The 27820-nt window shown below is 39.8% G+C and overlaps 2 protein-coding genes across 2 annotated transcripts; both read left to right on the top strand.

The window, feature by feature from the left end:
* The first annotated feature begins 925 nt into the window (after positions 1-925).
* TMC3 (transmembrane channel like 3) lies at positions 926-21061 on the top strand. Its single transcript, XM_054272841.1, has 22 exons — positions 926-1035; positions 2302-2445; positions 3703-3778; positions 5923-6004; positions 6395-6501; positions 7474-7572; positions 7665-7807; positions 9234-9381; positions 10654-10697; positions 10836-10983; positions 11707-11816; positions 11969-12047; positions 12499-12726; positions 14153-14281; positions 14944-15011; positions 15270-15398; positions 16204-16314; positions 16705-16830; positions 18150-18228; positions 18426-18468; positions 19083-19380; positions 20107-21061. Exons 1-22 carry the CDS (start codon positions 926-928, stop codon positions 20945-20947), a joined length of 3342 nt encoding a protein of 1113 aa, XP_054128816.1. The 3' UTR covers positions 20948-21061.
* A 927-nt stretch (positions 21062-21988) lies between these two features.
* Positions 21989-27060, top strand: STARD5 (StAR related lipid transfer domain containing 5). Its single transcript, XM_054272727.1, has 6 exons — positions 21989-22094; positions 22189-22238; positions 22340-22472; positions 23825-23942; positions 24942-25035; positions 25574-27060. Exons 1-6 carry the CDS (start codon positions 22005-22007, stop codon positions 25719-25721), a joined length of 633 nt encoding a protein of 210 aa, XP_054128702.1. The 5' UTR covers positions 21989-22004; the 3' UTR covers positions 25722-27060.
* Positions 27061-27820: the final 760 nt, after the last annotated feature.

The raw sequence follows: 27820 nt of genomic DNA, 5'->3' as shown, positions 1-27820 counted from the left end.
CTATTCTCTACAGGAAATTTAGAAGCAAGAACTAAATGTTCTTTTTGTCGGACGCTGCAAGGGAAAGCTAACTACAACAGACCATTGATTTATGCAATCAAAATTGTTGCTGCACTGTGTGCACAGCTATTAAGGAGAGAAAATACCAAGTTAGGAACAAGTAAAAACTCTCTTCGAACTCTTCCTTCCACTCCCATTTTCTGAGCATCAAATTATGGCCGCAGGAACTATTAATATATTGTATTTTTGATCTGCTTTGCTATGTTTTAATAATGGCACCAGAATATCTGTAACTTCTATGATGGAGAAAAGCTCTAAAAACTCACTTCCCTGGCCCCAGCAGAACCTGGAGCAGTTTATTCTATCCTGGAAAACAAGGCCAGCATCACAGAGAGGCTGACAGAGGTTGTGTTGGTGCTGACCATAGAAAGGATGTCAGGGGACTCTCCACCACTAAAACTGGAAGCCCTGTGGGACGATGACATTGCATGTTTCTCTGTTGCTAAAGGCCAAAACACCATCTTGCTTTTCCTGAGCAAGAACCTTGTGCCAAGCACAGGAAGCAGGAACATCAACAGCACCTACAGAGGGTTTGTTGGAAACACCACCCAGAGCCAGTGCAGTGGTGTGATGAGGGATGTCCCTCATCCACAACAAGGCAAACCCGGCTGTGAATTAAGCTGGGCCTCCTTTGAGCTCTGCTTCCCACCTTGATCTGGCCTTGAGGGGCAGTGGAGGGGCTGCAGTGTGCTGTGGCTTTAAGGCAGTGCCGGGCAGCAGCAGCTTCTCCCGGCTGGAGCAGCGGGCAGTGATCCTGTGCTCCACAGGGCTCGCTGCTCTCTGCTTAATAACATTTGGCTGCTGCTGAGACGCCTGCCCAGCGAGCTGCAGGCTGCCTCCAGCCCTGCACAGTCCCACCTGCTCCATGGCAGCAGCTCCAGGCTCCCCTGCACCCAGAGCTGCCAAGTCCTGCAAGAAGCAGCGCACGGTGAAGCGGCAAACCGGCATCTACACCTACCAGGAGCCTCCCCACAGGTAAGGGATCCCCCTCTCCTCAAGGGACAGGCTGCTTTGTCCAGCACAGCAGTGGGAGCTTCTCTTTTCACTTCCATGCAGACAGGGTGTGTGTCAGGCTGGGGAAGGTAGCCTGGTTTGAGTAACAGTGTGGTCATATGGAAATGGGCATGAGAAAAATCCTTCTCTGTATTTGAAGATGTGTTTCAAACCTCTTTGTTTTTCTTTATTTTGTCAAACTCATATTTCATACTGAAATATAAACACTGTACATAAAGCAAAGTAACTCCAAAGAGTTCAGAGTATAGCATGGTAAGAAGTCTCTCATTATTTTCCTGTGTAACTATAAATTTCCCTTGAATGTCCCCTGTGACTGAAGGGACAGGAGTGCAGACTAACAGATTAGTGGTCTGATGAAGTATGTCCCCCAAATATTATTCCATGGCATGGTTTAGGTTATGATTTATTTCTAAGTGACTAAAAGGCTGCCTTTTCAGCAAAATTGCAGGGAACTTTCCCAGCAAATACATAGCCATACAATTGGGGAAGTTCCTGGCTGGTGGTTGCTGCAGTACATCGGATCCCTTCATGCCACTCAGGGAGAAACAGTCACCACAGGCTTTTAGACCTAAGCCTCTGTAAAAATGAATATTGCTGCTGTTTCATAGACCAACACAGCTACAGCAAGAGCTGTAGCTTAGCAAATGTGGTGACAGCATCAGAAAAGATGATTTAATAATCATCCACAGAAATGTGCTTCAAAGCACAGCAATCTTTTCACAGGGACAAGTAATTCTTGGTATGTGGGGTCCCACACCCCTGTGCCCCTCAGCAGGGAAGAGGATTAAATGGTGACCATGACTGAATCACCTGCTCCCCCCATTCTAACAATAAAATAATGGGTATGATTAATAAGTGAATGTTATCTAGTCTTTCTGGAAATGTTTAGACAGCACTTTGTTCCAGAAAAATATACAGAGAGTCTTACTAGCATGATGTACAAGCTGAATGGCTGGAAATGCTTGAATAAGAAAGACTGGGATTCATGGTCAGGAGTGGGGATAATTTATGTCTGAACAGCAAGTGGTGGGGAGGGGAAGAGGTATGTCCTGGATATGGAGAAACCATCCAAATTAGTAATCAACTTTAAAACAAGAAGGTTGTGTGAGTTCCCTCGTTCTTACAATGCTCCAAGAGGTTGTATCCTGTGTGAGCCAGTGCTTTGCTGGGAATCCACAGCAATAACTTGTCTCCTTTTGCTCTCATGGGGTATGTGCTGCCTGCCAGCAACTCAGAAGACGATGCTGGTGAAGAGAAGGCTGAGAGCCATGACCCAGAGCAGATCTTTCAGAACATCCAGTACCAGAAGGAGATCATGTCCAACATCCGCTGCCGGCCGTGGCCCATGCGGCAGAAGCTGAGGGCGCTCAGGTAAAGGTGCCTGTGCAGAGATTTTCAGGCTCAGTGGCTGTCACAGTGCTCCCAGCCTCAGGAGGGAGAACAGGGATGATTTAGAGCTGCTAGGAAAGTGTTCCATGAGGATGCTCTGGGAGGATATGAGGGCTGGCTGACACAGCAGCCTCTGGGTGGACAGTCTGTAAGTGAAGTTGTCTCTGGTGCGTGCCTGTGGCTCCCTTTAGAAAGTCACAGAACAAAAAAAGAGCAAGAAATCATGCTTTGGCTATTAACTGCTAAAAGAGACTGTCAGCTATTAATTGGTCTCAAGGAAGGCTATTGGTAATGCTCCATAATATGTTTTTAAGGTAAATTGTTTCACTGTGTCCCAAAAAGGAGAACCAGCCTGCCTTTTTAAGGTAATTATGTGGTATGAGAACAGAAGCTGGTCATAGCTTCAGGCAACACATTGTAAATGAAGCAAATACTGGACACTTGTAAGCTTAAAAAGTATGGTCAGTGTAGTAAAAACATGTTTCACAGTTTAGGATTTCAATTATTATAATTCCTGATTTCCAAATAAAGAGCATGTGACTAACTCTTCAGGCCCATCTGTCTAAACTATGTCAGGTCTTTCACCTCATGATCTCTGTGATGTTTGCGTTGTTTTTCCCCTTTTGATCTGGCGTTTTCTCTCCAAACCCTGTATGGTGCTCAGATGACAATGCAGCCGTGAGGAATCTCTACCCTACCAAGAGCTCTTGTGTTATCTGGGAAGCAAAGAGAGGTTTTTCCCTCTTAGGGTCTGTGACTTCCTGCTTTCCTGTTCCTTTTGATCAGATCTTGGTGGTCCCAATCCGCCTTCTGCTGAGGTCATAGACTGTGTATGACCAGATAAACATGTAACTCTCACAAGACCATACCTGCAGAAGGGGTGTCAGTATCCACAGGAGATTGCCAACTGTAAATGGGATCTTGCTATTTTACTCGTCTGGGTTCTATCATTTTAAAAGAAAGACTTTGAAACAAAAGGACAGAGAAATAAATTAGAGGAACAGAAAACTCTCCCTGCAGTCAAACTCTTGAATGCCAAATTATCTCAGGCAAAATCTGAGTGGTTTTAAAGTATCAGTAAAAAGCTCAATAGTCAGAGAAAAAAAGCATTGCCTGTGTTAGGAGCTGATGGTGGGACAGCCCACGGCTGTATTTCAGAGCATCTGAGCCCTCTGGCAGGTGCTGTTGGTGCAGAATGAGAGATGTGAGCGATGCAGACTGACCTCCCCTCTCACGCAGGCAGGCCAAGGAGATCGTGCTCAAGTACGAGGGGAGGCTCACCAGAACCAGAGGGTACCAGGCTGCTGGGGCAGAGGTAAGGCTGCTTGGGCTCAAACCTCTGACATTTTTGCTGCTGGGGCAGAGGTAAGGCTGCTTGGGCGCAAACCTCTGAAATTTCTCTGAAATTTCTGCTTCCCACCAATAGCCATTTGCAGCTCTGATTCAAAGAAGTCTGTGCTTGCTCTGCACTCCTGATACTTCAGCTTGGGACTGTAGAGAGAGAAAAAAGCAGTTAAAAGCTTCTTTATTTTTTTTTCTTCTTCTCTTTTCCATTGTAATTTTAGTAATTACATTTTTGCAGACTAATTTCATGTGTTGAGGGATGAATATCCTTCTGTTAATGCAGTATAAGCTTTCTTTTCAGACAGCCTACAAATATTGATGCCTGTTAGAGGGGATGATGTGAAAGGGAAAACAACAAACATGATGCAGTATCCTCTGAAGAGCTCTTTGAGCAAACTGGGGCCACAGTTCAATAGCTTAGCATGAAAAATGTGTCTGGCTTTTAGTTTGGAAGACAATCCTACAATAGCTTATGTTAAATACATTATTAAAGAAGGAATTTGCTTGCATAGTACTCAGAGAATTTGAATCAAATCTTAGCAAATCTATTTACACCACTGAAAATAGACACTGGCCTGAGTTTCTGGAAATTTATAATATTCAGGAAATTGTATTTAATGAGCAACGAAGAGAAGAATTCTTTAGTCATCTAAGCAGTCAGAATATTTTTGTCATTATAACAAGAATATTTTTGTCATCATCACTTTTAATTACTAATTTATCTTAATGCAAAAAGGCAGGGTTAGGCCAATAGAACTCCAAGCATTTTATTCATGTGAACAAGTGAAGAGCTGCACATGTATCTGGTGCTCTGAGATGCTGGCCCCCATCTCAGAGCACTTTCCAATGTAGAAAGAGTAAGTTTTGCTTTGCATGTGTGGAAAATGCAGTGAAGTGAAAATGCTGGTAAAATAAACACTATTTTTTGCCTTTGATATGAGTGGAACTAGGACTTTAGCTAGAAAGAAAATGCTAAATCAGAATATCAGTAAATCAGAGATCGGGCTCGGTGCTTGCTCATATAATTCTTCCTATACAAAAACAAAAGCTTTTAAATTAGAGTTCACAGTGAAAAAAAGTTTGTGTCTAATATAATTGCCTCTGTTGTATTTGCTAGAAGACATTCAGCACAGGGATGTAATTCAGCAGTTAATTAGTACCACTCATTATGTGTAGGGGATCTGTACTCTTTTATCCTAGCACAAATTAGGGGTATAGACTTTACATTAGGGCTAAATTCAGCAACAGCAACAGAATGAGCTGCCTTTCTTTGGTGTGGGTTTTTTGGGGTGTTTTTTTTTTGTTTTTTTGGGGTTTTTTTTGTTTGTTTGTTTTGGAGTTTTGTTTTGTTTTTGTTTTGTTGTTTGTTTGGGGTTTTTTTGGTTGTTTTGTTTTGTTTTGTTTTGTTTTTTTTAACTGGAAGAGATTTTTTTTTCCCCACATATTTTCTTACAGAATAACATGGTGACCAAGGAGACAAAAAACTGTAGGACAACAAAACAAGCACTACATCATCAAAATTAAGAACTCAGTGGTTGAACACGCGCTAAGAAAAAAATGCAGCTACTAGGCGTATATGTATTTACATAAGCTTTTCATATTTGCAAAATATGCCTTAAAATATAGGTGGGATTTTAACATCTAGAAGTAAGAAAAATACTTTATAATGCTTGGAATACATTTTTTTTTTCCTGTAGACACTGTGAAGTTATAGCTCTAACTCAACAATTCAAAAACTGCTCTCACTTTTGCACAGGTGGACTTTACTATTTCTCCCCCAGGTGTACAGCATGTGCAGGAAAAGCATCTGGCCAGGCAAAAATAGAGGTTGAATAAAGACTACAAAATATAACCACAAGATTTCTGCAGTTGTTGACTGCACAACGTAGAGCTGAGAATAAAGTAGTTAAATTTGCTGCTGTTGAATAAAAAAAGCATATTTTTTCTCTAAGAGAATTTCCTTTGAGGCATTATGCTCCTAATAAGACCTTAGTCATCAATGTATGTAGCAATTCTTGTGATAAAAGAAAAGACATGAGCAAAATACCCAGCACTTTATTTTAAATTATTTTTTTCATGTGAAGAAGTGTCATATTTCTCTGCTTTTTTTCTCAGCTTTGGAAGAAGTTCATTCGACTTGCATACAATTTTGTGGTAATCTTTATTCCTTGGGAAATGAGAATAAAGAAAATCGAGAGTAAGTATAAAGATTTCATGGTACTAGTAAAACACATGTTAAAATGCTGAGTCTTTTGATTTATTTTTTTAATGCACTGAATTAAATATTTGGGAGGGAGTTGAATGCATATTTTCAGCAGTGAAATCTTTATTTTAAATTTTGTTTTTTAATCTTTTCCTCGTGCCTCAGAAACTGCACAGTTCTCATTGATGGTCTTAGTTGGGGGGTAACTTTTGAAAAGTCAATTTTGTCCTTTTGGGATTCTGAAAATGAAAAAATTCTCTAGTTTGCTGAATGCCCTCCATAAGAAAGGTTTTTCTTTTTGCCTGTTATTCAACCACTTCAAGGATAAATGATAGAAGCTTTTATAGGCTGTGCAGGTCACGTAATGGTTTCTTGTGGTTTAAGGTCATTTTGGGTCTGGAGTTGCCTCTTACTTCATCTTCCTGAGATGGCTGTTTGGAATCAATATTGTCCTTACCATAATGACAGGAGCATTTGTAGTACTACCAGAGGTAAGGACACACTGTTCATATTTACAGAGAAACATTTACTGTTGAACTTTCCTTTCTCAATGGAACAAACACCACACTTTAACTCATGCATCAATTTAAAATGTACACTGCAAAATGAATTATTTAAAATAAATTCCTCTATTAAGAGGTTGTTCTTTGCCAAAGGATAGCAGACTTTCTCTGTTAGTGTTCGAGTTTGTATTTTGTCAACATGGTACTAATGTTTTTAGAGAATATGTTTTTATCTGATTACTAAAATAAAGAATCCATTCTTACAAGATGTAGTGGGTGTTGAGTACACTTAAGTCCTATTAGTGTCATTTTCACTAATGAGAAGTTTAAATGACACCAAGAAAAACAAAGCATCCCTCTCCAGACTCTGGGTTATTGTCCATTAGAAAGCATTTCCTAAAAGTTCTGAACAGCCACAACTTTGTTTAGCTCTTGCATACGAGTAAGGCAATTTGTTAACTTTGTTCAATTATTCATACATATTATTTTGCCTCACCTACCCTGTGCTTTAATACTGTTATCTGAACACATGGTTTTATTCTCACTGCACAAAATAAAAAAGTAAATATCCCTCGAACAAATAAAAAATAAACCAGAAAAAAAAAGGTATTCACATTCACTTTTTAATTTTTAAGGAAAAGTAAATTTAATCCTGAACTATAATTTTGAGATAGTTTTAAATTTAATTTAATAAATTAATTTAACAAATTAATTTTGAGATAGCATTTAATTTTAAAACGCTCACGTTGAAAGCATGGCATTTAAAGCTGGCACAGTTCTGACACAGTGCTCGCTACCCTGAGAGCACCACCCATGCGGGCAGCTCTTGATGGGCTCCACTGTGCTGCCCTGGCTCAGATGGGCTCGTGGAGCTCCTGAGACCTTTTCTCTGTTTTCCCCATCTCCTGAGACCTTCTCTCTCTCTTTTCCCTATGTCCTGACACCTCCTCTCTCTTGCAGCTCCTGGCCGGAGCCCCGTTCGGCAGCACGCTCAGCAAGACCATTCCCAAGGAGCACATTGCATCTGCTCAGGACCTGGACACCATCTGGTCCCTTGGGGCAAGACTCAAACCACTCCTTGTTATTTTGCTGTCACTGTTCTGTTGTGATTGTTGGTTACTGCTCTTACTGATGGGCTCTGGTCTTTGCAGGGCTACCTCCAGTACTCTGTTCTGTTTTATGGCTATTATGGCCGGGACAGGAAGATTGGGAAAGCTGGATACCGGCTGCCTCTTGCCTACTTCCTTGTTGGAATGGCTGTGTTTGCTTACAGCTTCATCATCCTTCTAAAAAAGTAAGGCTGCCCATTTATTTACTGCTGTTCATAAACCAGGCAATCAGCAATGGTATTTACTCCACTTCCTCTTTATTTTGTGTAGTTCTATTAACACATTCACCTCTGCTATTAACATGGAGGCAGAATGAGTTCAACTCTAGACTGCCCTTTATCTTGCTGTAATCCTCATTCTCTGTTCCATTTCCTAGCTTTTAAAAGAAGGGCAGCACAGGTCATCTCTAAGCTTTGTCTCTGTGGAAGTCCTTTCCCCTCTTTTCTGTTATAAATATTGTTATGACAGAAATTTATATTTTAAGTGTAATGCTTTCAGCATTATTAATATTCCCCTCTATTGAAATACTAATATAAAAGTGCCATCCTAGGTGTAAAATCATTTGCATTGCTTTAGTGGGTACGTGGCAGCCCATTGGAATGTAAGCTTAATTTCTTTGCTGTGGAAGGGAAGGAGTGGGAGTTACTCAGCAGAGAGAGCAAGACTGCCTGAGCTGACCATAAATCCAGGGATGTGCAATGCTTGGAGAAGGGACAAGGTCACTCTATCCTCTCCTGATTTTCTTTCTCTTCTTCCCTTCTGGATACCTATTCATCTGGCACAGTGCAGTCCAGGGATGTTTTCATTGCTGTCTGTAATAGCTGTCAGTTTTGAGGTCAAACCTTCCTTTTTCATTTATTTTTAATCTACCTGCTGGTTTGTGCCAAGGGTCACTGGTATATTTGACACTGATCTACACATCTGTAATTTCTAGATAGGATCAGCTTTTCTTCTGACTTAGCTCAATGATCCTTTTCTTAGCTTGTACAGCTCCCCTTTAATGTTGTCCTTTCAGATGCCCTTTCTTTCATAAGCTATTAATCTTCATTTCATTTCCTATGTTCTGCAATATTCTGCCACCTTGCTCACCTGACATGAGTAGGAGGGGTTTTCTTTCTTTTTCCCCAGGTCTGTAAAATGGCCCTGGGTTTCTATTTGACAGCAATATATATTTTGAGGGCTAAAATAGTACAGCAAACAAAAAACCTTGTGCACAATCACTAGTTATGCCAAACTAGATTTAATTCCTGTAACAGCGATCTTAGTGATTATCTATTTCAGCTGGATCCTATCTTGAGGTTGTAAAACTGAAATAGGTGTAACCCACATTTAGTAAGATTTATTTGCTTTATTTGTCAGTTGTAAAGACTGTAAATATTGAAATGCTTTTCCACAGTGAGTCATTGCTCTTTAGATGTAAATTCAAGTTCATGAGCTGCACCTCACCCTGTTTTATGTTCTTCAGAAAGCTGCCAACAGTGATGCTAATTTCTGCAACCTTTGGTAGCTCTAAATGTGTAAACATCTTAAAACCATGAACCAAACCAGTGACTTCCTTCATTACTATCTTCACACACCAGAAGCAGTTAAATACCTGTTATTTTTTAACAGAATGGCAAAGAACTCAAGAATGAGTTTAGCAAGTGCCTCTGATGAAAATTACACTTTCTGCTGGAGACTGTTCTGTGCTTGGGACTATTTAATAGGAAACCCTGAGGCTGCAGAGAGCAAAGCTGCAGCCATAGTCAACAGCATCAGGGTGAGCAACTGACCTTTGAATTATTTCAAGTGGATTTACTTGTTAAACTGTAAGCCATGTAGGTTTTTCCACTCATCCCCTTGCACTTCCTATTGTTTTTTTTTTGTATTTATTTGCATACCTATTTGCCTAGGGGAGGGCTATATCACATCTGTGTGGTATTAGAGGCACATCATATTTGCTGACATCCCAGCAAGGCCATTGTGTCCTTCCTTGGGAGAGTTTTATTTAATGTGCCTGTACGTGTGACAACAAGTTAGATAACCAGAAACAAATCTGCTAGTGATGAAATTTCACTGAGTGTTGGAATCAAATTGATTTGGCAGGAAAATAAACAAATTTATAGAATGTATAATTGCTTTTATGCAAAGGAAGAGTTTTATGCCTCAGGGAATCCATGTACAACAGCTCATATTTTACAAGATGCTTTTTTACATGATAATAAGTTTTATATCTCTCTCTTTGGTTTATAACTTTCTGCATACAATTTATTGTTTTTTCTTCTTTATTATATCAGCTTTTAATCAGGCTCCCCAGGGAAGTGGTCATGGCATCAAGCCTGTTGGAGTCCAAGGAGCATCTGGATGATGCTTTTAGTGAAATGGTTTAGTTTTAAGAATTCCTCTGAGTATCAGGAAGTTGGACTCAATGATATTTATGGGTCCTTCCCAACTTGAGATATTTGATGATTCTATGGTTTATTTCATCTCTCCATAACAAATGGAGGGACATATTACAAGTCTCTCAATATTAGAAAACTGTTAAAAATATAGATGTTTTGCATCTAGAATTTAAGATCATATGTGGTTTTATCAAAAGTAACTTATTTCCCAAATTTGGTATATTCTCGTTATCATTGAAAAAAAATTACTTCAAATTGTAAATTACGGGTAAATTAATAAGTTTTGCTGTTTAGTTATTTCAATGACTGAGGATAACCTTTGACAGTACTGTATTATGTAATTGACACCCAGATTTTAAAGGCTCATCCTGCCAAAAAATCTGGAAGCGTAACCCTCTTGTTGTATCTCCTTGAACATGCATGACTGAAAATGCCCAAGTATCTGATTACTATGTATTTGTTTCTCAGAAATCTCCATCAGTTTTTAATATCACATATCAGTGCTATAAATCTATAAGGACAGTGGCATTTATCTGCTTGCACCTCCAGGATGTGATGGTTTTTTATTAGTATACTTTAATTTCTGTGAAAGATATGTACATTATTTTCACTGAACGTTATTAAAATGGTAATGCTGTGTTTCTTTCAAGGAAGCTATATTGGAAGAGCAGGAAAAGAAGAAAAGCAAAAACTTGTATGTATATGAGATAAGAGATACTTTTCAAAGCACTGTTTCAATGCAGATATCAGTGCTAATCTGCTTGTCTTATACTTCCAAAACCTGTTAGAAATTACCAAGGTGTCATTAAGACTGTATAAATCTTTTTCCTAGGGCAGTGACCATAAGCTTAAGAATTATTGCAAACATCCTTGTGCTTCTATCCCTTGCTGGAAGTATTTACATCATCTACTTTGTTGTGGATCGATCCCAAAGGTTGGAGCGCACCAAGAAGGAATTGACCCTTTGGGAAAAAAATGAGGTACTCTCTCTTTATGTCACCTCTGTGTTAGAAGCAGGATTGCTGTCTGGGGGCTTTCTGCAGCATTAGTGTGCACAGGGGTGTAAATAGCAAGAGATGAGCCAGGAGAAATGAGGAATTAGTGGGCAGAGTGGATCTGCCTTGGTGCGCTTGCTCCCTCAGCTCTGCAGCCAGGTGTTAGTGCAGCTGAGCTGGGCAGTTCTAGCAGGTCCCTATTTTGTGAGCACAAAGCTTTCCTGTCACTTTCAAATCTACTTTTACACCTAGGACAGAGCTGACCAAACCCTGGGCTGATGGACTAGAAATGAATTGACTTTGATAACAGTAACTGATTCAGTATCAGGGGATACTGAAAGTTCTGTGACGATTTCCAATTCAGAGGAATGAGTGAGTAGAAAGTGAATAGGCATGAAAAAGCCACTCACCCATTCCAGAGGAAGATGCCAGCATTATATTTCCTACATGATTTCATATTTCCTACTTTAATTTCAATTAATAAAGTAGAACTTTGAAGCTACAATATCTGCAGTAAGGATTCCTGGATGGTATTCCAAATCTATAACTTTTGATCATGACTACTGTTATTACTAATGTCAATAATAACTCTTTAAAGCATCTCCTCCAAGAAAAGCAATCACCAAAGCATGTGCCTCAGCAGTATTTCCATCAGGCCAAGATTCCACAGAAGGCCATCATCAAGCACTGCATGTTTCTGTTCCACAGGTCAGTGTAGTTGTGTCGCTGATCACAATGATTGCACCCTCTGCTTTTGAACTTGTGGCAGCTCTGGAGATGTACCATCCAAGGACCACTCTTCGCTTCCAGCTTGCCAGGTATGGGCATTTTGCAGTGTAAAAATATGTGGAGAGAAAAGGAGGAAAGGAGAGGTGTGTTCTGGTTCATGTTTTAGTACAGCCAAACCGGAGAATGCATGAGAAGTCAATGATTACCAGTGCTGGTAATTTGTATTTTATTCTCTTTTCAGGGTTCTTGTCCTGTACCTGGGAAACCTCTACAGTTTAATCATTGCCCTTCTGGATAAAGTGGACAGTATGAGTGTCACTGTAAGCTTAACTTGATGTCTTCTAATGTGTAAAGCTAGTACACTTCATAGACAGAATTCTGTTTATTGTGAAGTATATAAAGTTAGATAAAAATTTGTTTGAAATTTATTAAAATATTATGGGTTGATAGGATTGCAAAGTTAAGTTTAGATAGTAATGTTTATTTACAACTATTTATAGAGTCTTTTTAATTATTAATTTTAATTTAATTATTAATTTTTAAGGATAACTTGATCCATTTGAAATATTTCCACCTACCTAAATTAGCTTTAAGTCCTGCCCTTTGGTGTTCCATCTGACTCTGTCCATTGACAGCTGTTTAACAGTTGCCTAACTGCTGCTTGGAAATATATGAAAAAAATGTCTGTGTGTGAGTGTATGCTGTAGAAGGTGCAGATATCTGCATCTATTTACAGTTAAAAAGTAGCTTTTGGGACATTTATTATTTCAGGACTCTGATGTGAACAACAATGCAAGTAATTCTACCACCTCCTTGGCAACCAACACTCTTTCTAAGGATGACAATGTAACCATTCCTAATGTACAAATTAAGAGAAATGGCTTTGTCATGTCAGAAGAGCATCGCACCCAAGGCCTGACAGACTCACTGGTTAACCAAACAATTTCCCTTAACACCCAGAACCCACAGGATCAGTGCTGGGAGACATATGTTGGTCAAGTATGTAATAGTTTTATTGTCATCAACTTACTCCACTTAATTCACATTTGATAAAAAATTAAAATTGTGTTGTGCTGTGTTTAATCTTAGAACTTTTCTTTGCATAAATTCCAGAATTTAGCCAAGGATGATGTAGGAAGAGATTGTGCAAAGTGCTATGGCCACAGATACAAGCTTTGGGTTTTGTTCTGCAGTATGTTTAGTGCTGTTCAAATGTTCTTTTGCCAGGTTTTGTTCTCTGTCTTCAGCTCTGCACAGGCGGATCTGTACAGATCTGTGATATGGATCCTATTTTAACATGGTGCATGCTTCTAACCCCTCCTACAGAGAAACAAGACTACACAGATATATAAGCAGCAAAATGCACTGTGTGCAGATTCAGATTGCTGCCTCAAGAGATGGAGATGCATCTGAAACAAGCACGAGATTGTGCTCTTGGTCATTTGTACAGTACCAGAAGTGTCTGCTTCAATAAATCTCTATACAATCAAGTGCTCTTCACTTTTTCAGAGGGAGAGAGAACAACAACAAAAGGTTTCAAAATCCCATCAGTTTTAGGAATGGGGAAAGTTGGATGGCAGTGCCATGTTCTCACATTTGGGGTGCAGAAAATCTTTAGATTTAATATGACACCTCTTGCTTCCTTACATGTGAAGAGTACATTGCTTGTGACTTCCAGGGGCATTAATACATTCAGAGAGAAATTTTAACCACAAAAATGCACAAGATGTCACTGTGGTCTCTGACAGTGTCACATTCATGTCTAGGCCACTGGATGAAGAACCATGTTAGGCTGCTTCTGATTTTCTGAGCTTCTTGTTCCAGAACGAGGAATATTAAAGGTCTTGTTTAGACATCAGGAAGAAAGGACCCCCTCTGAGGTTTATTAGCCTGATTTCTGTTCTTTTATATCCTTTCTGCACAATCTCATAGAAGATAGAGGGTTTTAATGTTTTCTTTTTTCCCCAGAATAGCCTAGAGATGTATAGAACTGAATTTTTCCTATTTTAAGATTTTTCTCATGGTGAAACACTTTACAAATACCTATTACAAGAGTCAGCTTAATAAAAGAATGGGTTTGATACAAAAAAAAAAAACATTTCAGTTTAGCTAGATACATTTTTAGAACATTAAAAAGAAAGTAATTAAAAAGAAATTTTGATACCATCACGACCAGAATTTTACTGCTGCAAGCAATAGAAGGCACCATGGAAGCTTGATCATATTTATTCTCTTTAACAGAACAAAGACAAGTAAGGGAAAAATCAAACATGAAAATTTTAAAAGGAAATTATTCATATATTCAATTCATATTTTATCAGAATATTGAGCTTGAGCCAAAAATAGAATTACAAATGCAAAAGAGCCATATGCAGTCCATTTGCTTTCAGAATGACTCAGTATGTGTGAACAATGTGCATTTCAGGAGATGCTCAAGCTTTCAATTATCGACATGATTTTCACAGTGGCAAGCATCCTGCTAATTGATTTTTTCCGTGGGCTGTGTGTCCGGTATCTGAGTGATTGCTGGTGCTGGGATCTAGAAAGCAAGTTTGTAAGTACAGTCCTTATTTTATCAAGCTAAGATGTGGAAGATTGGTAGGCTCCTTCCCTCAGTACTAAATGTCCTTAAAGTCTTTCCACAGATGAATAATTTCTTGGTAGCACACATCTACAAAGGCACAGCTCACACTGAGTTAAAATTGGAGGATATAGGATAAACGTTGAGATGAATGTTTTTCTCAAGCCTACTCACATGGCTCTGAAGCAAAAATGTTTGGTTTTCACAAAATAATATCATAGCACAGTTCCCACAGTCTGAGGTGACACAGAGGGCACATAGTTGTTGCCCACATCCTCTTTTCTGCAGCTCTAACATCTTTACTTAATGTAGATAGTGGTCCAAAAAACAGTAACTAACACCACACAGCCCTCTAAGAAAATTACAGTGGGTAATACTTGGTTTGCAAGAAGTTGTTGGCGTGAAAGGCTGTGGACTGTTTGTCCTTAAAGATGTGAAGTAAACTAAAGAGGAATAAATTCGTTTAATCCCCAGTGCAGAGAAGGTTTTGCTGTGTTCCCACTGCCTGCCAGCGGTTGGTTTTTGATCTGGATGTACTGTACTGTCTGCAAACTGATTCAGTCAAATGAACCTAATAAATGGCCTGAAAATGAGACTAAGACAAAAGCATTCATCTTACACTGTGTTTCTTGTAGCCAGAATATGGAGAATTCAAAATTGCAGAGAACGTATTGCATTTGGTCTACAACCAAGGAATGATCTGGTATGAAGTCCTTATGTGTTTTTTCTTGTCCTTTGTTGGCTGATTGCTAAATCAATCTGATTATTTAAATGAAACCTATTTAATTAGGATATTGACAGGGTAATCTTTTATATTAAGAGATAATCTGTTAATAGTGAGCTATTATTCTGTTTACCTGGTGTGAGGTTAGGGGTTTTTTTTTAGTTTATTCTATTGCTATCAAAATGGCTTCTGGAAACACTGAGCACTGCCATGATATGATATTATATGATTTTTCAGGATGGGAGCTTTCTTTTCACCTTGCTTACCAGCATTCAATGTACTCAAGTTGATTGGACTCATGTACCTGAGGAGCTGGGCTGTGCTCACATGCAATGTACCACATCAGCAGGTTTTCAGAGCATCTCGGTGAGTCAAAATGAGAGTGAAAGAGAAGGAAAAAAATCAAATGCAGGCAATGAAAATATCTTCCATCAATATGAAGAAAATTACAGGAAATTTTAGCTCTAAAAGCTGACAATAAAATTTCACACTACCACTGATAGCAAAGATCTGAGGAAAAAGGACAGTTACTGGGAAACTGGAGGGTTTGTGAAGCAAGGTCGTTGAAGATGTGCAAGTCAGGAAATGTTCCTAGATAGCTATTATGGCCGAACATAAATGCTTTATTTCCATAGAAGTCTGACAGAGCATAATAACCTGTATGTGTTAACTGTTGCAAGTCTTATTTCTTGATGTTTCTCTCTTTAAAAGCTATGCAATATCTGCTTTTGTCCATTGCACATTGCACAACAGACTTCCTAATTTTTCTTCTATCATGATGAATATCTTGATGGTTTATTCAAAATGCAAATAATTTTGGGCATCTTTAATTCTTAATAATCAGTCATTTTTAACTTTTTTTAAGACGAATTGACTTCTGATGCTGTTCTTTTTCTCCAACACAACTGGGCAGTAAGGGCAGCTTTTGTCAAAGGGTTCAGTAACCAGTTCTCTGGCTGCAGCAGTGGTATCTGGAAAGCAGTGAAAATAGAATTTTGATCATTAGGAGTCTGTTGAAACCATCTCTGTTCAGACTTTCTAATTATAGCAGAATGATTTTAATCTTTTAGACATCTTGATCTTGAATTGGATTGGTAGATTTAGACTTTTATGTTGTCTCTGGTTTCCTCTCTGACAAGTAGAATCTGAAACATGTTACACCTTCTTGCAGATCCAATAATTTCTACTTGGCCATGTTGCTGTTTATGCTGTTCTTGTGCATGTTACCAACAATTTTCGCTATTGCCCGGTATAAGCCATCCTTAAGCTGTGGCCCCTTCAGGTAAGGTATGATGGACAATGAAAATGGCAAAGATTTTATTTCCCCTTCTTAATAAACTTGTTATGTTTCATAACACATAAATTATGGATGTAAATTCAAAACAAGTTGAGAGGACAATGCTTTTCTGCTACCAATATTTTATTTTTTATGGTTTAATAAGGTGAATAGGACAAAGTCCTGAGTTGATTTGCTTTATATACATAATTTAATTAGTTTATATTTACATAATGCAATGTGCCACTGAGAAATCTCCCAAACACCACTGTCTTATGTCTGCATTCAAGCACCCTCCAAGATTGTTTATTATTCAATGCAACACTTCTTAACAAATATATTCAGGATTCCTTACAACTTAATTTTACTTTTTTTTTCTTCCCACGCCTCCTGTAGTGGTCAAGAAAAAATATATGATATTGTTTCAGAAACGATTCAAAATGATTTTCCCACATGGTTCAACACAGTGATTACTTACATCAGCAGTCCTGTGGTTGTCCTGCCTGCACTACTACTGTTATTGTAAGTACTTTGGTTTTTGTAGGCAGGGTAAATTGATTGTATTAATACTGGCCTTATCTCTGGAGAGGCAAATGTAGATACTGAGGAACAAACATTGCACTGTTGTAGTTTCATTAAACATAACTGAAACAACAATTCCAACACTGAATGTGTGGTATATGGACCAGACAGGAATCAAAGTATGTTTAAAAGACTTTCAAAAGGAATTTCTCCTTCTGGATACTTTGTTAGAGCACTGCATTGTGTCAAGGCTTGCAGTGCTGATGGTTCCAGGAAGTTTAAGAACCTCTTCCCTCTTAAGAACTCCTCAGAAATAAATTTTCCATTTCTTCATGGTCATTAGTTCAGTTTCTGACACTGAGCAGGACTCAGTCTGTCATTTAAAGAAGCTACTCAGTCATCCAGATTTATGACAAGATAAATCAATTATGAAGGTCTGCTCTTAAGTGTTAATTTAATATAACTTCCTGCAGACTCTCCAGTGGAAGTCTTTTCTTATTTGGGTTATAAATAATTGTTCACAGTTGGGAAATAATATTGATTTTGAGCTGTTTGAAATTCACTTTGCTTCTCTGAAAAGTTCTATTTTGTTTTGTTTGTATCTTTGTACCATTTTCTTCTTGTGCAAACTGCAAAGGCAGAGCTTGTCCCACTGGCAGCTTTTCAAAACAGAAAGACCAAAGCATCACTTCTTATTTGTAACTTTTTCCTCTAAGGTCCCAGCCATGCAACATTTACAAATTTAAGTATTCCTTCTGACTGCTTCAAACTGACATATGCAGTATGTAATTGTTTCTGGTATGAGATCCAGCTATAAGACTTTGTCTGAAAGCCACTGCAATCCATTTTGTCAGGCCATAATCTGCCAGGATCTGATCTCATCTGTGCCAGGGCAAACAAGGTGTTATTTCAGCCAGCCAACAAAATTGCATTGGTATGGTTGTGCAAACTCAGCTGTAACTATGGTGTCCCTGTTCTGTAACCTTGAACTGGAAAAAAACAAAACAATATCTGTCAAAATTATTTGTCTAGAAGTAAAAAAACCAAAACAAAACCAGTTGGAAATGCATCCCAGGTTACATGCACAATGAAAGTACCTGCAAAAACTACAGGTGAAATTAGAACTGCTGTTAAAGCTGTTTTGAGTGTCATTTCTTTCATCTATATTTGCTTGAAAGAAGGCTGTAATCCATTATTACAATATAAGAAAAAGTTACAGAGCAGCAGCTGAATTTGTACATTATTTTGACCTAAAAACCCTTAAAAAGAAGCTGCCAAGAATGTCTGAAATGACTCATAATCACCCCTTTCTCTTCTAGCATGCTAATCTACTACCTACAAAGTATTGCAAGATCATTAAAATTCACCAACAACCAACTGAGAATGAAGATACAAACAGTAAGTATGGTGAAAAGCACTTTTACATGTAATTTGAGGGGTCTTCAGTAAAGTATGAGCCTAATTAAATCTCTAAAGTCACTTCTAGTCTTTCACAAAATAAAACAAATCCTGTATTTTTAATCCTTACAGAGCTGGGGATTTATTCTCTAATCCATAATAATTTACAAATTCTCATTCTTCTGAATGTATTTTAGGAAAGAACTGAAGATAAGAAAAAGGTGGCTCAGATGGCAGTAGGTAAGTTGGTGACCTTTAGAAATGCCACTATTAATAAAGTATTTGGATGTAAACTCATTTTGATTTCTCATACATATAGGGAAGTACAATTACATTTTTAAAACTGTATTTCCTGTAGAATCCTCCTTTTAGATGGTTTCTGAGCTCAGTTTGACCCAATCTTGGCAACACTGAAAGGCATTGTGCATAGTTTAAACCTGAATTCACCTGGAATATTTAGACTGGGTATTTTCCTGCTTTTATCACCAACAGGGAAAAACCTGGGATGCATCTTTGATAATTCAAATCATCTCAGACTTTGCATGGAATTCAGAGTCTGGCAGGCAGATGAAAAATTGGCTTGTTGCCCCTTTTGCAATCCTGTAATGCAACATTCAGTATTTTTCTGTGTCCCAAATACTCTATTTGCTATGTATGAAGATCTACCCCTTTATCACCAAGTCTCCCAGTATGACACCAAGTTTATCTTTCTCTCTAGTTTCTCTTTTCTGAACACAGGGGGTTCTGTTGGCCTTGGATCCCTGATTTAAGGGGGAATTCAAGCCACTGAATTTGCACAGCAGTTTCTAAATGTAGAGACCTGGAAAGTTCCTATAAAAATTTCTGTTTTCTAGCCAGAATCCAAAATCTGGATGCTAATGACAAAAGACCAGAGCAAGAAACCGATATTATCAGCCAGGAGTCTTCTGCTCGGTCCTCAACACCCGGAAAGAATGGCAGTGTCTTGAACTTTGAATCTCCTGTGAGCAAAGGCACCAGAATTCAAACCATTTCCCAGTCTGTGCCCCAAGCTGTGCCAGCAACTGATGTTGTGAGACCTGCCAATGCAACTCCCACAACTTCGACCTCTTTAACACCAGCTCCCTCTGTGTCAAGTGTACAGAAACCAAGAAATGATCATATCACAAACAGGTAAGACTGCTTTGGTTTTGAAATGGCATTTATTCCAGCAGCTCCATGCCATACATGTTTATTTTCAAAACAGCTATGCATTCAGACTGTCTGGAGCTGTAAGACAGCAGAGGAATTTTTCAAAGGCAGATTCATTCACAGGTACTATTGATATAATTGGTGACACCACATCCTTAACTCTCCCTTAACAGAGATGGGATTATAAACCTTTTGAAATTATGTAGTTGATGGAGTTTACACACAGCTCAAGCAAAGGTAAATACTAGACTTGCCCTCAGGCACATAACTAAAATACTTTGTGCAGGATACCATCTCCATGACCAAAACAAATATAGAGTGAAGGAACTCTCTGCAGAATGTCTATGCAGCTTTAGTTATAAAAAAAACCAGTCTGGCCTATCAGTAGATGGATGCTTTAAACTACCTGCTGGGGTTTTTTTCCAAGTGGATAAAGAACAATTCTCAGAACAATAAGAAAACAGAAAGGGAATATAATTTGAGAGGACAAATGTGAATTCTTTTCCTAGAGAACAACAAATATATCTCCTAATTTCTAGGATATGTTTCTAAAAATTGTTCTAAAAATTTGGAACAGTGGAGATATGATAATCTCTACTTTGTCAACCTAGTCTTTGATTTACACAGCAGTGAATTCTTCTATATTAATTTCCATTAATTTATAAGTGTGTATATCAGTATTTCCTCTCTTTTCCTTCCTTCCTAAAGATACCCAAGTGTTGTTCATAGGAGTGCAAGTGAGCTGTGCAAAACAAAGCCCTACACACCAGTGACTTTCAAAAAGCACACCGAAGATATTCATTCTGACCCTCTCTTCAGAAAAGCCATTCGGCAGGTAAATTCAGATGCCATTGGGGCAGGGGCTCCTGTATTTTTGGGATGCAGACCGTATGCTACCAGGTATTTTCTGGTTAATGAAAACGAGTCCCGCAAAAAATCGCTGCGTTCTACCTCCCGACTCCAAAGGCATTTCAGAAAGGAGGAAGCAGGAGACATTATTGAGTTGTATCCACGCCATGTCAGGAGATACGTGGTTCGGACACCACACCAGATGTATTCCCCTCATCCCAGTGAAGATGAGGAGGATGAAGAAGAACTTGAGAAAGAATTCATGAACAGATCCCATCGCCCTCGCTCGCTGTCTGACCTTCGGCCAGCATCACGGTTTTACATTGGGGATCGAGCTGATGGCCACATTCTAATGAGCAAAGATCTAGCCAGAGTGCATTACAAATCCTGGGATGATGGTTTTGAGTTGGACCTGGACAGGCCTCCATATGCTTACAAGAAAGTACACCTGAATTATCCTGAGCCACGTGTGAAACCAAAATCAAAGCAAAAGCTGGAGCAATCTCTAACAGAGTCTGATTCCATTTCCATTGAATCCAGCAGTGATCCGCAGAACAGCAGCAATGACCAGTACATCCAGGTCATTCATACCAAGGACAAGTATCCAAAAACTGGGGCAAAACTTGCCAAAAAGAAATCTAAAAACAGTGTTGATCTAAGTATGTCTGAGCCTAGTGAACTGGTGTGCTCAAATGTCTGAGAAAGTGCCCCTGCCTCATTGTGTTTTGAGCCGGTGTATGTGCAGTTGTGCTTTATTTGCTGTTGGAGGTCTGTCAGAGTAACTGCAATGTAGTTCTTGTAAAAGTCATGTATGCAGCCGCTCAAGTTGGAAAAAGTCTTGTGTTTTTACTCTTTATTGTACCTTGCTTTAATATCACAACTGATATGTCGCAAATCTAAGAAAAGAAGGTTATTCCAATTTATTCCCTACTGTTACGCTGTCAAAACCCAAAATCTCTGCCTACTGGAAAATCAAAAGCAATGTACTTGGGGCACTTCAATTAAAACAATACAGAAATACATCAGATCAGGCTCCTTTTTATCTGATGCAGCCAGAGCTGAAGATGCTTCCTGAATAAATTCAGCAGGGAATCAGCTTCCTGCAAACCGAGTTGCTACTTAGAGTAGATCTTGCTGTGCCTTGTTTGAATATGCTGTGGCCCGAACAAACCAGGAAAAAATGTTAACTAGAGAGAATAGTGAGTTTCTTTAGAGTGTATCACAAGGGCAGGGGAGTTATTTGACAACGTGAGTCAGACTTCCAGATTAAATCCTAGATCCTCTATTAATTTTCTGGTGATCCTCAGACCAGCCTGGTAACCTTCTCAGGGGCAAACTTTCGATGCGTGGCCTTTAAAAGACTCACTTTATTACTCGCAGTTTCCAAATTCTATAGGGTTTTTCACACACCGCTGCAATTTCGCACTTCCTTTAGATACTGAAGATTCCTTGGTTGGTTTTTCGCTTGTTTCTCTCCGCGTCACTGGGATTGGGATTACACCAGTGACGAGCGCGGGGCGGCCCCATCTCTGAGGCAGCGCCGCTCCGCCTCCGATCCCACACACGTTACCACATCCCCGCCGTGCCTGCCCCGCTGTCGGGGCTCCGCCGCTCCCCAGCCCCGCGCTCGCTGTCCCGTGAGGCGCGGCCGGGCCGGGCCAGCGTCACCCTCAGGTGAGGGGCGGCGCCGCCATCGGCCCAGGGGCGGCGCGGCGCGGGCGCTCAAAGCGGCGCCGCAGCGGCCCCGCCCGCCCGCCATGGACTGCGCGGGGCGCGCTGAGGAGGCGGCCGAGCAGCTGCGGCTCTACCGACGGGACCCCGAGGGCTGGCGGGGCTGCCGCAGCACGGTGAGTCAGGGGCTGCCGCAGCACGGTGGGTCGGGGGGCTGCGGCGGGGACGGGCGGGAGCCGGCCCGGGGACTGAACGCTTCCCGTCCCGCAGGGTGAGGTGGCGGTGTCCTGGAGACCCTCGGCAGAGTTCGCTGGCAATCTGTGAGTAATGCTCGTTCCCGGGGCGCGGGGTCCTGCCCGCGGTGCTGCCGGGGCCGGGCAGGGTAGAGCAGCGCGGTTCGGTTTCGTTTCGTCCCCCGCAGGTACAAGGGAGAGGGCGTCCTGCCCGCCAGCCCGCAGAAGGTCTGGGAGTGCATAAAGCCTGTGGCCGGCGGGCTCAGGACCAAGTGGGACCAAAACGTGAAGGACTTCGAGGTCATCGAAGCCATCAGTGATGTAAGTTCCTTAAAAACTGTTCTGGTGAGATTTGTGCTGCGTTTGGGCCTTATGAGACAGCCGATGTTATGTGCTGGGAGTCTTAAGCAAGTCTTAAGTTGTATTGTGTTTCTGGCTGGATCAGTTGAATGATGCTGGGTTAAGAAACCTTTTTTCCTTTAGTTTTGTTTCTTATTTTCTTTATCCTTTTGCATACACTTTATACATTTTGTTAACATATATATGTATAGACAATAGCTTATCTTTCTGGAAGGAAAGGAAAATCATTCTTGGCTAAAAATATGCAAATGTATAACATGTATATACATACATATATACATGTATGTATAACGTTAAATATATATTAAATATTATTGCACTACATTGTTGTTAATGCTGCAAATCAAGTTAAGAATGATTGTTTTTAGCAAGCTCAGTGTGATGTAAGAATAGGTTTAGAGAGTACACAGACTTAGCTAAGCAATGAGGCATTCACGTCACCAGCCATCAATTCAGGCCCCATCTTTCACCATGGCAGCAGTGACGCTCTGCCCTGCACATCACACCCTGCCTTCAGCTGGCCTCAGCACCCAGTGCTTTGCATCTGTCATTAAAATGGAGATGCTGCAATTTGAGCAGACAGATGAGCAGGGCTGTCTATGAGCAGCAGCTTCTGCTGGCACGCTTGTACAGTCTAATTCCTTTTTCTAAAGCATGTGGGAAAATTAAAAGGATGTTGGATTTCGATCACCAATCTGAAGTGGTCGTATGTGCTTGGAGGCAGCCAGGTGCAAACACAACTAGTCTCAGAAATGTTTATGGAAGTTCCAGGAAGTTTATTTTTCTTGGGGAAATCCTGTAGGCATTTAGTACTCATTATAGAAAACTTCAGGAATGCTGCAGCCTGCCACTAGAAATTCACAGACTTGCCAGGACCTACCAATGTGGTAGAAACTTCTGTTTTGGGAGCCAGTCAGGGAGGCAGATGGTAGGGTTAATGTTTGTGTAGTGTAACAAACTGGGTTATCAAGTTGTATTCTGTGTATACCACACAAAAAAATTCTTTGCCAGTGTCCTGGGGAGGACAAGGATTTTAACTATCCTGGGAGCACGGGTGTGCCAGATTTGCATTTCAGCATCTCTTGTGGTATCTGTCCCCTCTGAACATGGAAGCAACACCTTGTCACTCTGGTTTTTTCCTGTCCTTGATTGATCATGGTGGTGCCTTTTAACTGTGATGTTTTACATCAACAAAGGATGTAGAACACCTTGATGGAGTTTAGAAAGTATAACTAAAGGATTACCAGAAAGTACAGTGATTTTTCTTTACTTTTGAAAACATAACTGACATAACTCTGTTTTGTGATTTCCAGACTGTCTCTATATGCAGAACCACAACCCCTTCAGCTTGCATGAGGATTATTTCACCGAGGGAGTTTGTAGATGTAGTAGTGATGAAGCAATACGAAGATGGGACAATGCTGTCTGCTGGTGAGGCACTTGTGTTCTGAACAGGTTCATATTACATTTGGAGATAACCAACAGCTACTGGAGATAACGATAAAAGCTACAGAAATAAGCATCAAATTAAAATTAAGTAACAAGCTGGTCAGAACTTGTTGACCTGATCTTAATCAGAAGAGAAAATAGTAATCTCTCTACATTGTTGTTCCCAGAGTATATAAATCATCTGAAGACTCAGATATTGATAAGACTGGCCTATGGCTTGTTCCCTTGCTATGCTTTTGAGCTTGAATAAGTATTTAATTTACTGTTAAATTCTGGGGTATTTGGAATGTGGCTTTTTTGTTGTTTTAAGACTCTGAAAGGAGTCCCATTTAAATCCTGTCTTAACATTTCCTGCACAGGGTTCAGTGAAGCCATTAAGTAAATGTACTACTCCTGTATGTGAAAATAATTGGTTTTATGAAAACAAATAATGCTGATTTTTAAGGGGCTGCCGCCATATGTTTCTTTGGTTTTTCACTTTCATTCTGTTGTTTAACTGTTACAGGTCTGAGCTTTTATTGCCCCACTGTTCAGGTGTCCCATTTTCCTATCCTGTTCAGAAAAACCTTGTCAGGAATTTATATATTTGCTGGAGTGCAGCTTTTCAGCAGCCAAGTGATGTATCTGTGTGATGTGGATTTGTTGGAAGCAGCCCAAATGACCTCTCAAGAAAAGCGGTGCCCTCACATAAGGTGGCCTTGATGAAACTGTGTCAAATGTCAGTGTTTCCTCCTTCAGAGCTCAGCAACAATTGCTTCTAAATTCAGCACTTCTTTGATTTCTCCATTCTAAGGCCAAAGTGGTTCCTTTTAATGGTCTTTTCTGGCCACTTGTCAGCCCCACACTGAAGAGGTTATACTGCGGTTCTTTTTAAATACATTTTGAATAGTGACTTTGCTTCCCATCTGGAGCTTTGCCTGCCAAGGACTCTTTCCTGTCTGCTGGAAGAATGACACTTTCCTTCAATGCTTTTTCTTTCAGCCACCAATGTGGAACACCCGCTGTGTCCTCCTCAACCAAATTTTGTGAGAGGTTTTAATTATCCTTGTGGCTGTTTCTGCATACCTGTTCCAGGGTAAGAAACATCCTGCTTGAATGGTGTAAACTCTAAAGCCCTCCTTATCCATTGTGTGGTGTGTTTATGTGTATGTAGCCACATGTGACCTGTAACTTCTTGGCAATGGTATATTTCTGCCTTCCAGTAATCATTATGGCTGAGTGCCCTTCTTGTTCTCATTTTTGTGCAATGAATTAGCTTATCTTCATTTCCTAGAGGGAAGTATTTACAGTTACAGAAACTGTTGTCATGGTGCAATTCTCCCTGACCTCTTGAAATTTAGAAATTCAGCAAAATAAGACCATACAAGTATGGTCTTATTTTTTGGTAAATGAGTATCTGGTTGATTTGCCATAATTTATAGACAGTCATGTAGCTAATTAGGGCCTGGATAAATTTAAACTTTTTAGCTACTGAAATTCACTGAAATTTGTCTGTTTTGTTTAAAAAAAGAAAAGCTTTTGGAAGTATCTATTGTAATACAAGTAAGAGTCACTGAAAAGTTCTTGATGCTCTTAAACCACTGTCTATAAAATGACTTTCATTGTCTTTGCAGGGAGCCAAACAGGACTGAACTCCTCACTTTCTTCCAGACTGATCTTGGTGGCTATCTTCCCCAAACAGTGGTGGATTCCTTTTTTCCATCTAGCATATCTGGATTTTACAGCAACCTGACCAAAGCTGTTAAGGCATTAAAAGCATGACAAGATGAGTTGTTGTTTCATCACCAGCTGAGGGTAGGAAACAACCTGTCAGCTCGTGGGTAAAAAGACAAAGTTGGTCTCAGGGCTTTTCTATCTGCTAAGATAGAAAAAAAGATGACATGAAACAATGAACTGAGTACAATATATTTTTAAACCAGCATTTTCTGACTCATTGCAGAACAATGCATTCTTATGTAATATGAAAATCTTCACTTTAATGATTAGAAAAATACCACATCTGAGGCTGGAAGAATCCTGGAGGCAGCAGTGGTGACTGCAGGAAGAAAGGCACATACTGGATCTGTTCTTGCCCACTCTTTGTCAGTGTCTGTGAGGTGAAGCATTGCTAAAATCCACTTAGCACCACATCCAGGTGCAGGTCAGCTCTGTTTGGTCTCTGAAACTCCTGTAGATTCCTGTAGAAAAATGTTTCTCCCCCAAAAGAAGATGTATCCCTCCTGCTGCCAGCACTTCTAGAGCTGCTGCGATGCCTCAGTGGGTCCAGCCAGCACATTGTGAAAGCCAGAACAAATGGGATTATGTAAAGGATTTCACTTGTTTGTTCCAGCAGACAGCAATATTGATGGTAAATATGCCTTAAGTGCTTTTTTTTTTTTTTTTGGGTCAAGGTCCAGCAGTGCTAATCAATGCACAGGTGTGTGGGCTGGCAGATGGACTCTCTCCATTTCCCCTCTCTGGTACCAAAACCAGTGGTTTCACAGTGTCATGACACAAACTGAACTAAATAGAGGCAATAAAATAAGAGGATTAAGCACTTTAATTGCCATTTTTTAAAAGGCTTATGAAATGACCACTTTGAACTGTATTTGAATGTTTTTTGGTTTCCTGTGGGGAGAGGTTTAACGGGTAAATAATCTTTTAATTAGCTTTACCTTGACAGGCGTTAAGGATGTTGCTTTTTTCTATGACTGGTTTGCCTCCCAACATTACATTGGGAAATCAGCACCTGAGTTTTGTGCCAAGGTGTGTCCATTTTAAGAGATATCTATGGTGCTGGTTGCTGCAAGAAAGTCAGACATTACTGTGGATTACATATAATTACAAAAATAAAAATAATTGCTGAGTGAGGAAGTTAAATGCAGGTTGTGATTTTACTGTGGTGACTCGATTATTTAACAAGGTTTATATGCTCTGCTTTCTGCCCCTGTATTTTTTTTATCTTTGGTATAGGACATGGACTTGCACAATAAGTTTCCCACTGTAAACCTCACCCTATGGATTAGTTTTTCAAGGAGATAGTTTTTAGTCCGGTCTCCTTTGTATGCAAAGATGTAAAAACCTGTGTGAGTGTGGTGAAATAAATATTTTTTGTGCTACATCTTACTGTTTTTCCTGTATCATCCTTTGAAATGGTTCCTCATACACTGTTCTGCCATCAGGGAAGCCAAACAGCTGCTTAGACCTCCAGCATGTCTCTGAATTTAAGGCAAAGAGAGGGAAAAGGCCTTCCCTGATGATGTCCACTACCTAGGGAAGAGGTGTTTTGGTGAGAACACTTACCCTCAAGGTTTTCTGCCCTTGGTTGGTCTTTTTTTCCAATTGCAGCTTTCTATACTTACGATGAATAACAAGTTCAATGAGAAGAGATGTGGGTCTTGATACTGCAGAGTCTTATATATCTTTTTGTAAGTGTACTGAACTTTTTAGGCATAACTTCTAATATCTTGCCAAGTCTTGCCAGGATCATCATAAATTTAATTAGCAGAAAGTTCAAGAAGCACAGCTGCAGTCACGACTCATTATTCTGCAAGTAATGCATATTATTTTTGCAATAATGCGGCTTTTTTAGCTATTTATGATTTCTTTTTTATTGCTTTGAGCAATAAAGGTGGTGAGACACTTCATGGAATAACTTAAGAACCCTTTTTCTGAGTGCCCATCACTTTCTACCCAGGAATCAAGAGCTCTTCATATTCAGCCTTCTGCCCTGCCAAATTGGAGCTGGAGATGTTTTGGCAAAGACTTTTATGTGGGTACTAATTCAAAAAAGTGTAAGATTATTTACTCTCACATTTTTCTCTTATTTTGGTTGCTACCCAACTAATAAAATTTTTGTTTTGAGATAGAGGTTATCCTTT

The sequence above is a fragment of the Melozone crissalis genome, unplaced genomic scaffold (assembly GCF_028551555.1).
Source record: "Melozone crissalis strain CALT ecotype California unplaced genomic scaffold, PUWL_Pcris_2 ptg000014l_1, whole genome shotgun sequence".
Lineage (NCBI taxonomy): Eukaryota > Metazoa > Chordata > Aves > Passeriformes > Passerellidae > Melozone > Melozone crissalis.
The sequence above is the reverse complement of the archived record's forward strand: the minus strand, read 5'-3'. Positions and strand labels throughout refer to the sequence as shown.

What these genes read in the sequence shown, in the direction of transcription:
- TMC3 (XM_054272841.1), top strand. Translation starts at nt 926, where the DNA reads ATGGCAGCAGCTCCAGGCTCCCCTGCACCCAGAGCTGCCAAGTCCTGC. An exon ending in ACACCATCTGGTCCCTTGGG is followed by an intron (nt 7,573 to 7,664) that starts GCAAGACTCAAA and finishes TGGTCTTTGCAG; the next exon opens with GGCTACCTCCAGTACTCTGT. An exon ending in CTTCGCTTCCAGCTTGCCAG is followed by an intron (nt 11,817 to 11,968) that starts GTATGGGCATTT and finishes TTCTCTTTTCAG; the next exon opens with GGTTCTTGTCCTGTACCTGG.
- STARD5 (XM_054272727.1), top strand. Translation starts at nt 22,005, where the DNA reads ATGGACTGCGCGGGGCGCGCTGAGGAGGCGGCCGAGCAGCTGCGGCTC. An exon ending in TCATCGAAGCCATCAGTGAT is followed by an intron (nt 22,473 to 23,824) that starts GTAAGTTCCTTA and finishes TGTGATTTCCAG; the next exon opens with ACTGTCTCTATATGCAGAAC. An exon ending in TGGGACAATGCTGTCTGCTG is followed by an intron (nt 23,943 to 24,941) that starts GTGAGGCACTTG and finishes TTTTTCTTTCAG; the next exon opens with CCACCAATGTGGAACACCCG.